The 13,027-nt window shown below is 40.0% G+C and overlaps 1 protein-coding gene across 2 annotated transcripts in view; it reads right to left on the bottom strand.

Moving 5' to 3' along the window:
• Window positions 1-4,560, bottom strand: part of FDX1 (ferredoxin 1) — a 29,626-nt gene extending 25,066 nt beyond the window's left edge. For both annotated transcript variants that reach the window (XM_042457989.1, XM_042457987.1), the window contains exon 1: window positions 4,267-4,560. In XM_042457989.1, coding sequence (XP_042313923.1) covers window positions 4,267-4,415 — 149 coding nt within the window. In that variant the 5' untranslated portion in view covers window positions 4,416-4,560. The remainder of the gene's footprint in view (window positions 1-4,266) is intronic.
• Window positions 4,561-13,027: the final 8,467 nt, after the last annotated feature.

Below are 13,027 nucleotides of genomic sequence, written 5' to 3'. Positions count from 1 at the left end.
TCCCTGCCCTCAGGCTTACAATCTAAAAAGACACGACACAAAAAGAGAAGGGAAAGGTGGTGGGGAAGGGGCCTGTCTAGTAGGATAATACATATAAAATACATAGCAATACAGGAAATGATTCAATAAAACAGACAACAAAAGAACATCAAATAGCTAAAGTACAAGGAACTACAAGTCTATACACCTTTTTATTCAGAAAAAACAATATAGTGTGTTTTCATTCATGGCTCCTTTGTTAAGTGTGTGATGGGAGTTGGAATTTAACAACATCCAGATAGCCATATATTTCCCTTCTCTGACGCAAGCCATTCAAACCAACCTATATTTCCACTTCATCCAAAACGTGACCACATTATCACATAACCCTGAAAATATGCACACTAATATAGAAATAGAATATACAAATAGAAAGTGTTCAAAGAAGTAGTTATAGCATAGTAATAAGCTTTTTTCTATATTCCTTTTCCAAAAGATACCGAAGAATTCTACAGTTCATCTTGCCTCTAACTTGCTACAGGCAATGGCAAGTAAATAGTTCAAGCAATGGATGATGCCTTACTAGCCTGAAGTAGAGAAAGACTTGTTGATTTTTACTCCCTCTGAAAGAAATCTATAGCATGCTCCTTAAAATGACTTTAATGTAAAGAGATTTCTACAAACAGCCCAGTATCCTCTGGTTGTTCTTTAGTGTGTGTTTTTAAAGAACACCGAAGAATACATTTTGATCCCATTTAATTTCATCATGCTTCCTGGGAACCAGAGAATCATGAACTTTGAAATTACATTTATACACATGCACATTAATGCTTTGGATCACATATTCTTAAATTTTGTATATTCCAGTACATATAATGCTGATACACAAAAATATAATTATTGGATAGCAACCAATAATGTCTAGGAAATTACAAAATTAATTACCCAAAATAATATGCACAGTCATTCATAACCTGCTTTATTCTGCTTATTAAATCAACTGAAGCAGCACGTTTTATTCTATATCTTATCACTTTCCACATAATTTGTAGCAGGTACAAGTTAGTGTACACTACAGGCATCTGAGCTTTAGCCTACATTTACAAGAAAACAAAGATAACCTGCTGCTTCTGTCCCAAGAATGTATTGTTTGGCATAATCTGATACCTCAACTGCTTGCCAGTTCATTCACTTTGTAAATCCTCATTTTGAGATTAGGTCTACAGACTTCATGGCCACAACATTCAGCTGCAGGCAACACTCAAGGGTTGCCACAAGAAGGGTTCAAGCTTATTCTCTGCTGCCTCCTGTCTCAGAGGGTAGAAGTTGGTACTGTATAATGTTTTTAATTTACAGGGGAGGTTCTGAGTGAACATTAAAAAAACCTTTTTAACAGTGAGAGCTGCTTGGCAATGGAACAAATTGCCTAGGGAGGCTATGGGGTCTCCTCCTCTGGATATCTTCTAAAAGAGGCTGGACAGCTACTTGTTGGGAATGCTCTAGCAGCCTGAGATCCTGCACTGAGCAGAGGCTGGACCCAACAGAACATGCCCCCCCCCTCCAACGTTACGATTCTACAATCTATTTGCACATAATGGCTTGTATTCTGCTAGGGCATTACTTGCACAGAAATTCAGCTTACATGAATATAGGTCCCTTTTTGAACAAGGTGCAGAGGACTATTCTTTTGCCCTTGCATTTTGTTTAAAAATTCCCTACCACCTAGCAGCTGCCAAGCCTTGGGAGGGACTGCTGCTTCTCCTTCTTACTAGTGGAAAGAAGAGGGGGGGCTCATTTAAACTGGCATGGTGACTTCAAAAAGAGGTAGCGTTGTAGAGTGATTAGAATGCGATAAGGCTCTCATTTCTACTTGTCCAGCCCCACAGTTTGAGAATCCCTGTTTTAGGTATCAGAAAATCCTTTATTTTTGTGAAAACAGAGTAACACACCTTTGCTGTTGTGTGCCAAGTCATTTCTGACTTATGGCAGCCCATGGTGAACCTATCAAAAGGTTGCAAGATTTGTCTAGAGCAGTGGTTCCCAACCTGTGGGTCGGGACCCCTTTGGGGGTCGAATGACCCTTTCATGGGGGTCGCCTAAGGCCATTGGAAAACACCTATTTAATTACAGTTATGAAGTAGCAATGAGAATAATTTCATGGGTTTGGGTCACCACAACATGACAAACTGTATTAAAGGGTCGCGGCATTAGGAAGGTTGGGAACCACTGGTCTAGAGGATATTCACCTTTGCCTTCCTTCTGAACAAATCTTGCCAAGAACACCCCATGGCAGGTTCGCCTTTGAGCTTCAGTGGGTCAGAAACATCTTGAAGGCAAACACACACACACACAAACTGCATTATTTCTACAACGGGTAGATGCACCCCTAACCCACTGGTTGAACCTGGTCAAGTCACACTCTCTCAGCCTCAGAGTAATGGCCAATCCCTCTAAACAAATCTTGCCAAGGAAAACCCATGACTGGGCTGCCTGAAGTTGACTTGAAAGCACACAACACAACACTCACCTACAAACTGCATTATTTCCACAGTGGGTAGATGCACCCTTAAACCACTGGGTGAACCTGGTCAAGTCACACTCTCTCAGCCTCAAAGGGAGGCAAGGACAAATCTTCTCTGAACAAATTTTGCCAAGGAAACCCCATGATAGGTTTGCCTTAGGATCTCCATAAGATGGGAACAAAGGCACACAACGCACCCAAACTGTACTATTTCTACAGTGGATAGATGCACCCCGAACCCAATGGGTTGCCAGGTCACACTTTCTCAGCCTCAGAGGGAGGCAATGGCAAATATCATCTGAAGAAACATTGCCAAGAGAACCCCAAGATAGTTGCCATAAGTCGGAAAGGACTTGAAGGCACACAACACACACACAATGCATTATTCCTAGTGTTGATGGTCCCAAGTGTGTCCCCATCACTGACTCTGGTCCAAAACACACTGCAGAAATAATCCCAGTTGGAGGCCACTTGACCGTCCCTGGGCTCAGTGCTAAGGAATCCTGGGAATTGTAGTTGACTGTGGCACCAGAGCTCTCTCTGACGGAGAAGGCTAAGTGTCTCAAAAACACTACAATCCTCACAGACCCCTAGCATTGAGACAGGGCAGTTAAAGTGGTTTCAAACCAGATTATTTCTGCAGTGTGTTTTGCATTGTTGCAGATCAACCAAGGATTGGCTACATTGATTATATACTGAATATGTATTGAATATATCTACTTCAGCATCTCTGTTAAGAAAAAAAAATGAGCAGCAGGGAATGGGAGAAATGGGGCTGCTAAATGCCCCTGAGGAAAATAATAGTAGTACTAATAATAATAATAATAATAATAATGTTCTCATATCCTACTTTTCTCCCAATATAGGGACTCAAGGCAGCCGGAACCTTACACTCTTATTATTTATTATTTTATTTATTTGTTGTTATGTTATTATTTTATATAAATGTAAATTATGTTTATATATTTATATATATAATAAAATTATTATTTATTTTATTTATTATATTTATAGATTATATTTATAATATAAGGGATATAAATTATTATTATTATTATTATTATTATTATCAACATATAATAAGAGTTTAAAGAGTATAGGTGTGGCCTACTGATGGCCTTAGCCCTTCCGCCACCTTCAGTCCCTATATTGGGATAAAGGCGGGATATAAGTTAATAATAATAATAAAATAAAATTATACAAATTTATATAAATATATAAGCGTAATCTATATTCATATGAAATATACAAATATTTAATAATAATAAATACATTTTATTTTATATATAAATATAAAATAAATTATTTATATATAAAATAAAGCTTATTTGTGTATTTATTTATTTATTAGGCATATTTATATTTTATATATATTTATATAAAGCACAATAAATTATACAATTTTATATAAATATATATTTATATAAAATATATAAATATTAAATAACAATATATATATATATATATATAATTTATACATAAAATAAAACTTATTTATGTATTTATTTATTAGGCAATATTTATATATTTTATATAAATATAATTTAAGTTTATATATTTATATAAACGTGTATATATTATTTTATTTTATTAGTATTATCATCATCTTATATCCCGCCTTTCTCCCAATATGGGGACTCAAGGCGGCGAGGGCAGAGGAGGCTGCAGGAGTCACACTCTCTCAGCCTCAAAGGGTGGCAATGGCAAGCCCACAAACCCCGGAGGGTCTTTCTTTTTCTCTCTCTCTCTCTCTCTAGGCCCTTTACCTCTGCTTCGCGAGGGACGAAGCGTGGAAGAACCGCCTAGTGTCCGCAACGCGGCACCATTCCGCTTTCGTCCCTCCATAAACCGCGAGGAACCGTCGGCAGGAGGAGGCCGCTGCCCTGAGGAGGCCGGCGGTGCTTGAGGCAGCCATGCCGAGACAAGGCCTCAGTTCCCTCAGGCGGAGACAGCGGCAGCAATGTCCTTTCCCTTCCTCTCAGCCTCTGTGACTAAAGTCCACAAGCCGCCATTTTGTAACCGGCACCCGCCGCGCCTATTCTCGTACCGCTTTACGCCACTTCCGCTTGGGAACGGCGCTTTCTCCGCGCGGTTACGGGAATTGCGCAACAAATGGCGTAAGAGGAAGGACGGGCTTATTTAACTTAACTCTTTCTTTGGCTTCTCTGGTTCGCCGCCATTTTTTGAGGCCAAGGCAGGGCGAGAAGCGATGGAAGTGAAAGGGAACCATGAACAAAGCTTAATTATGATTTGTTTTATTTATTATAAAATATTCATACGTTTCATATAAATGTAAATTATATTTATATTTATTCGTATAAATTTATATAATATATATATAATTATTATTTATTTTATTTATCATGAAATAAATTATATTTATATATTTATGGAAATTTACATAATTTATTTTATAATTATATATCTATATCTATATAATTATTATTTATTTTATTTATTATAAAATATTTATCTATTTTATATAAATATAAATTATATTTATATAAATTTATAATTATATATATATATACACACACACAATAAAATAAAACTATTGTTTTATTTATTATAAAATATTTATATATTTTATCAATATAAATTATATTTATATATTTATATAATAATAATAATATTAATAATAATAATAATAATATAGATTTATTTGTATCCCGCCCAATCACGGGGAATCCGGGCGGCTAACAACAGTAAAAAAGATACAATACAAAAAATTACAATATGATGCGAATTACCCCTTCCCAATCCCCTGACCGATACAAAACAACAAAAAAAATATTATAAAATATTTATATAAATTTATATAATTTATTTTATATTTATATATAAACTAAAATTTTTATTTATTTTATTTATTATAAAAAACAACCAAGAAGAAGTCTCTATCTAACTCTGTTTTTTAAAAAAACAAAGACAAAACTCCAACCTCTTTTGAGACAGTGTTACAAAACACACTTCAGAAATAATCCCAGTCTGAGACTGCTTTAACTGCCCTGGCTCAGTACTATCCTGGGAATTGGAGTTTATTGTGGCACCAGAGCTCTCTCTTATAGAGAGGGCTAAATGTCTCACAGAACTACAGTTCCCAGAATTCCCCAGCACTGAACTAAGGCTGTTAAAGTGGTCCCAAACTGGGAGTGTGTTCTGGACCAACGTGTGTGTTGTATGCCTTCCAAGTCACTTCCAATTTATCCTGGGGTTTTCTTGACAAGATTTGTTCCAAGGAGGTTTGCCATTACATTTCCCCGGGGGAGGCTGAGAGAGTGTGACTTGGCCAAGGTCATGGCCGAGCTGGGAATCGAACTCTGATCCCTAGATATAATGCTTTCCATTATTGAATGTCTCTATGCATAGGAAGTTTTTCCTAAAGTTTAATTCGAATCTCTTTTTGTATAATTTGAACTAACTCCTTCGGGTCTCTTAATCTGTAGAAAACAAACTTCCTCCACTTCCATGTTACAGTTTTTCAGATAGCTGAGATGGCTGTCATTATCACCTCTCAGTCCTCTCTTCTCCACAATAGACATACCAGGTTCCCTCAACTGTTCCTGGAAGGACTTCATGTTCAAAGTTTTTTACTATCTTGGTCAACACAGATAAATCATTACATGAATGTACATTATGAAGCTGTACCTTACTGCTGAACGTAAAGAAAACAAAAATAAGGACCACAGAGGATGTACACAAATTCATCCTTGACAATTAAGAAATCAAAATAGTCAAGGATTTCCTCTAGCTTGGATCAAACATTGATCAGAATGGGGGCTGCAGTCCATAAATCAGAAGAAGACTAGGAATTTGACAGGCAGCTATGAAAGAACTGGACAAGATCCAAAAGAGTAAAGATACACAACTGAGCACGGAAGTCAGAATCATCACAGCCACGTATTCCCCTTTCAGGGTAACCAGATGTCCTAACCACAAAGGTAGGCAAGGCATCATAAAATGCTGGACATTCAAGAAAAATGTAGGACATGATCAAATAAAAGCTACAAAGATATAAATGTACATTCATGTCTCTGTCATGCTCAGAAAGGAGGACATTTTTGAATTCCTCCTGGACAGAGGTTGAAATGTGGGATGTGTCTTAGAAAAGGAGGACATCTGGTCATCCTGACCCCATTACCATGTACGGGTGCAAGAGTTCGACAGTGAAGAAAGTGGATAAAAAGAATACTCATTTGAGATGTGGTGCTGGAGAAGAGTGAGGAAGATACCATGGATGGCCCCAAAGACAAACAAATGGGTCCTAGAAAGATCAAGCCTGAAATCTCCCTGGAAGCCAAGATGACAAAAGTGAGGCTGTTATACTTTGGACACATCATGAGAAGGCACAACTCACTGGAAAAAAAAACAATAATGCTAGGAAGGGGCAATGGAAGAAGAGAGAGAGAGAGGAAGACGACATGCTAGATGACATGCAGGGGTAGTTGTGTTGGCCATTTAGTGAATTTAAACAAAAATCCACCAAACAGTGATACCTTTTGGCCAACTGAAATGCACAGTATACTTGTTGCAAGCTTTTGAAGCTCCTTTGGCTTTTTCATTAAACAAGATGTTACATACCAAACAGGATAAAGTTAAAGATACCCTCCCCGTACCATCTTAACTAAGGACAGAAATAACAAATGCAGACATCTTACTAACATTTCCAATTTTGCTCTCCTGTTTGTTTTGTAACATCTTGCCTGATGAAGAAGCCAGTGGAGTTTTGAAAGCATGCAACAGGTATATTGTGCAATTCGGTTGGCCAATAAAGATATCACTGTTTGCTGGATTTTTGTTTGAACATGTTACATGCTAGATGGATAGACTCTATTAAGGAAGTCTTGGGCATGAATGTACAGGACCTAAGCAGAGCAGTGGAGGATGGATTCTTGGAGATGTCTCATCCACAGAGTCGTCATGGGTTCGAAGGCCGCTAACAACAACAAACAACTGTGAGGCTGGAGGGTATATAACAATACTAGCCTACATTACAGGATGGTTGTAGGGGCTGTGGAGAGAGTATGTGACACTCAGTGCTTTAAAGATGTGTTGTTGTTTTTGTTGTGTGCCTTCAAGTCATTTAGGACTTAATGGCGACCCTATCATGGGGTTTTCTTGGCAAGGAAAACAGCAGCTGCCTCCAGAAATGTTTATTAGACACAAGAACAGCAAAACAGAAAAAAAAGAGGAAAGCTGATACATCTGCCTCACCAGCTCCTGACAGCATGTTTAAAAAGCACAATAAATTGGGCCAGCAAAATAGAACTCGTGAAAAAAGTGGAGGCTGGTGAAAGAAAAAGAAAAATTAAAAATCCCTGGATGCATTTCAGAGAAAACTCTGAAGCTGTCTCTAGAAAGTTCACAATGCTTCTGTTGACTTATGCAAGGATTACCTCATAGGATTGTTTCATTTAGTTTATGTTTCATTTTGTTTTCAAGCCAGGCAATGCAACACAAGTAGGATCAGCATGAGTAGCAACCTGGTGTTTCACAACTCCATCTTTTATTGCACAGTTTACTGCAAATACTGTATAAAAATTTTATATTTCCTTCTCTATTAAATCCCTTTTGCCTTGTGGTATTTAGGCAATATTACCAAGTACTATTATATTATATTCCTATTATATTCCTATTTCTATCATTGTTATATTCTCTTCTTTTGATTATCACTTTCTGAATCCTTTCCTTCCCATGGCTCCACGTATCTCTCCTAACCTGATCCCTATTTGACCTCTTCCTGTCTCCCAGCTTCCATTCCTCTGTTCACTCTGGAACTGTTGCTCCGAAAGCGACTGCTGTCCACGATCTTTTTCTCTATAGATCATTTAACCTTCTCACTCTTACTGAATCCTGGCTCCTGGCCCATGATACTGCTACCTCCGCTGCCCTTTCTTTTGGCGGTCTCTCATTCACTCACACAAGCCGCCCTGAGGGTCGAGGAGGAGGGGTCGGTATACTATTGTCCAATTCCTGCCAGTTTCAAGTTTTTTCCCCCCCCCCCCCCCCCAGCTATTGTTTCTCTTCATTCGAGACTCACTGTATTCGACTCTTTTTTTCCTTTACAGCTCCGGGTTGCTGTCATCTATCGCCCTCCTGGTTCTGCTACCCTGTTCCTATCTGACTTTGAATCTTGGCTGACGTTTTTTCTATCTGAGGCAGTCCCTTCTTCTGATCCTAGGTGACTTTAATATTCACCTTGACAATCCCAACAATCCTTCTTCATCTCACCTTAGCTCCCTGTTTGCTTCTTTTGGCCTTCAGCCTCATTCTAACTCCTCAACCCATTCTTTTGGTCACTGTCTCGACCTAATTCTTGCTGCTAAGTGCGTCATTTCCGACTACCTGGCATCTGATTTTCCATTGTCTGACCATCATTTAATTAATTTTCTCTTATATCCCACCTCCTCATTGTACTGTCCAGTGCCATTTCCGCGACCTTCAGTCTGTTAACTCTGACCATCTCAGTCAGGCTTTGAATTCATCTCTCTCTTCTCTTGATCTTGGGGACTCTGCTGATTCAGCAATGTCTTTATTTAATTCCACTCTTTCTTCAACTCTTGACAGCTTTGCTCCTGTATCTGTATGTGTGTCTTCCCCCATGACTAGGCCTCAGCCCTGGCTCACTCCCACTATCAGGTTCCTCTGGTCCTGCTCTCGAGCGGCCGAACGTCTTTGGAAAAAGTCTAGGGAACCGGCCGATTTCATTCATTATAAATTCATCCTTTTATCTTTTTCCGCGCTCTGTCTTTGGCAAAACAGAACTATTATAAATTGCTTATCTGTGCTAATGAGGGCGTCCACAGCGTTTGTTCTCCTGCTTCATACACTACTTTGATCATTAGGAAAAGCGGGTATAAATAAACAGTTTATTATTATTATTATTATTACTAAAACCTTCCTCTCCCCTGTCTTCTCATCATTTCCCCCCACTGACTTCGCCAACTACTTCATCACAAAGTCACTACTATCAATCTGAAATAGTTCCTCCCAACTTGCCCCCCTACACTAACCTCCTGGTTACCTTCTACTAATAAACTCTCTGGGTTTCCCCTGTTTCTGGATTGAAACTCTCTATGCTGCTAAATTCTCAAACCTACTACCTGTTCTCTTGATCTATCCCTCCCTCTCCTAATCTCTAAGCCCTTCTCTTCTGCCCTCGCTCCTCTATATCTTATCTCTCTCTCTCTCTCTCTGGGTTCTCCTTTTGACTTCAAACATGCCTCTCTTTCCACATTCTGAAGAAACCTCTCTCGACCCTCTTCTTTGTACGCTATCGTCCAATTTTCTCTTCTTTTCTTTCTAAGGTCCTAGAACGGGTCGTTTATTCTCGCTGTGATTAAGTTCTTGAAGCCATCCAATCTAAACCCTTCCAGTCTGCTTCCCCACGGCATTACAGAAACAAGGCCCTACCAAGATCTCAAAACGATCTCTGGGGCCAGGCAAAACGGCCTCTACTCTATTCTCATTCTTCTTGAATTTGTCGAGGCCTTTGACAACTGTGAATCACTGTTCCTGGTTGAAATTTATCTGACTTGGTTCTCCGGCTTCTCTCGATGGTTAAATCTTACTGTAACAGATTTTGCAAGTGGTCACGGGTGGGACTTATCCTCTGTTCCCTATTGTGAAGAGTCACCAAGGGTCTGAAGGGGAGTCCCCTTCTGTCTCTCTAATACAACACTGTCACCTAGGTAAAACTCATAAAGTTCTTTTGTTTTCTCCTATCATTGTACGCTGATGACACTCACTGTATCTCTCCACCCACCTTATTTCAAGGGGCTTGAACACAAAGTTTCTTCTTGTCTGACTGCCATCTCTCAGTGGAATGTGATTGCATTTGAAGCTAACAGTCCAAAGATGAGGCTTCATCCCACTAACCCACCCTCATTACCTTTTTGTTCTGTACACGACACTTCATTCAACCGGTTCATCAAGCACGCAGTCTTGGCTCATTTTTACTCTCTCTGCATTAATATCCCCAATCCAGCCAACCGCCAAAGGCCTGTAGAATTCTTTCTCACAAACAATTGCAAGACCGTCCATCTCTCAGCCTCTACGCCAGACTCTGAGTCCAGCTCAGTGGCATCGCGACTAGATATTGTAACCTTCTTCTGAAAGGGCTTCTCTTTCACACCTCATCCTTAATCTCTGTCCACATTCAGCTGACCGTATGTCAACATCCGCTCGCGCTTTGACTAATGTTTCTCCTCTTTTCTTCCCTCCAATTGGCTACCCCTCTCCTTACACATCGGTACAAGCTTTTGATTGACTTTCAAAGACCTCCATGATTGGCCCCCACTTATTGACCCATTTTTCTTACATCCTACTCGCACACTCCGCTCTGGTAGTCAAGGTCTCCTGTCAAGTGTAGGATTAACCACGCTCCCAAAGTTGTCCACTCCCACTTGCTGCCCCTTACTCTGGAACCTTCTTTCCCCCACTGACACCTCATCCCTTCTCTACCCAGTTTCAAAAACTGACGTAAGACTATATTGTTTAGAGAAGCTTCCCAGGGGAAGCCCCTCTCTGACCCAGGAAGCCTCCTTTTAACCATCCATTAGAAGCCAAGCCCCTCCTCCGTCCATCTCTTGGTCAAGCCTGGAAGTGGAGAAAACTGCTGGACCTGATTTCCCTCCCCACAACCATTCCTCTCCTTTTGTGTCATGTCTTTTGATTTAAGACTGAGGGCAGGGAACCGTCTAATAAAGTTTGTATGTACAGCGCTGTGTAAAAAAAAAAAAATTTACAGCGCTTTAAAATAAGGTAATAATAATAATAATAATAATAATAATAATAATTAAAATATGCTGCTGCAGTGGACACAAAAGTATTTTCCACTTTCCTTCACTATCCTCCTAATGCTGATGCTGCCAAAAAGACTATAGCTCTTGAGAGGACAAAGAGGGGAAAAATTTTGTAAAAAGGAGCATCTTTGTAAAGACTTTGTTAACTGAAGCAGCCTACAACTGAGAACGAAGGATCGGTTAAAACAAATCAAATAAGCTTTCTTAAGTCATGTGATGGTTTTAAGTTTCCGTGTGGGAGCTTCTCCAAAAGTAGCCTCCCACAGGGATGATTCAGAACTGAAAGAAGGGTTTGTACTTGCAGAGTGAGGCAACCACTCAGATTACTGATTATGGAGGACAGCAACAACCACAACCTCACGTAAACAAAATGCTAGCATCCTCCTGCTGAATATTTTAATGCCGGGGATAGTAAAATCGTGGATGAGAACCTTGATATGGAGGATGATTGTACCTGAAAAAGAGTTGTGCATTTGTGATGCTGTGACTGAGCAACAACCGCCTGTTGCTGCTCTTGCTAGTTTATAATCTTGGATAACAAGGATTACTGCCATCCTTATGTGGTGGCAACAAACCCTCAGTCTGGAATCACTTATCCTACATTTCTTTCTCTAAATGCAAGTTGTGACTGTATACCAAACACTTTATCACCAACTTGGGTTGCCTCTGGGCAGTAAACTGGATCAACTGATATCAGTAGCCCTACCTTTAAAGGCATGATCCAGGGAAAGTTCCCAAAATTATCTGCACCTTTTTTTAGTTGGCACACATGCATTTAGGTATCACTGCTAAGGCTAAATTAAAGTGATGAGGCCTTGGAGCAGTTCTACTTTTGGCACATGTGTGACAAACTCTGTTTGGAGTGTCAGCTTTGCACTGGAGTGGCACTGTTCTGGTAAGCTCTGGAGAATGAGGAGTCTTTCAGGCCTGTGGGATGGGGCAGCTCTGGTATCTCCCCAACCTGTGTCCAGCTGGCATCATCAAGGCTGAAGTCTCATGTCACATGCAATTTCACTCACTTGAAGCTAGAAATGGGGCCAGGAGGGTGGCAAGGGTACCAACAATTAGAGGTGGTGACTGACAAACACAGAGAAAAGCATGGTATAGTAGTTTGATGGTTGGACAAGGGCACTGAAAGACCAGGGTTCAAATCCCCACACGGCCATGGAAAATCCACTGGTTGGCCTTGGGCAAGTCACATCCTCTCAGCTTCAAGAAAGGCAAAGGCAAACCTCTGAACAAATTGTCAAGAAAATCCTGAATAGTTTATCTTAGAATCATAGAATCCGATTGGAAGAGACGCAAGGGCCATCCAGTCCAACCCCCTGACATGCAGGAAATCACACAATCAAAGCATCCCCAATAGATGCCATCCAGCCTCTGCTTAAAGACCTCCAAAGAAGAATATTCATACATTCCAAGGGAGTTTGTTCCACTGTTGAACAGCCCTTATGTCAGGAAGTTCCTCCTAATGTTGAGGTGGAATCACTTTTCCTGCAGCTGCATCCATGCTCCGGTCCGTCTCTGGAGCAACAGAAAACAAGCTTGCTCCTCCTCAATATGAAATCCCTTCAAATATTTAAACAGGGATCATATCACCCTTAACCTTCTTTTCTCCAGGCTAAAACATACCCAGTTCCTAAGTTCCTCATGGGCTTGGTTTCCAGACCTTACACCATTTTAGTCGCCTCCTTTGGAACACGCTCCAGTTTCTCAATGTCCT

The sequence above is a fragment of the Sceloporus undulatus genome, chromosome 3 (assembly GCF_019175285.1).
Source record: "Sceloporus undulatus isolate JIND9_A2432 ecotype Alabama chromosome 3, SceUnd_v1.1, whole genome shotgun sequence".
Lineage (NCBI taxonomy): Eukaryota > Metazoa > Chordata > Lepidosauria > Squamata > Phrynosomatidae > Sceloporus > Sceloporus undulatus.
The sequence above is the reverse complement of the archived record's forward strand: the minus strand, read 5'-3'. Positions and strand labels throughout refer to the sequence as shown.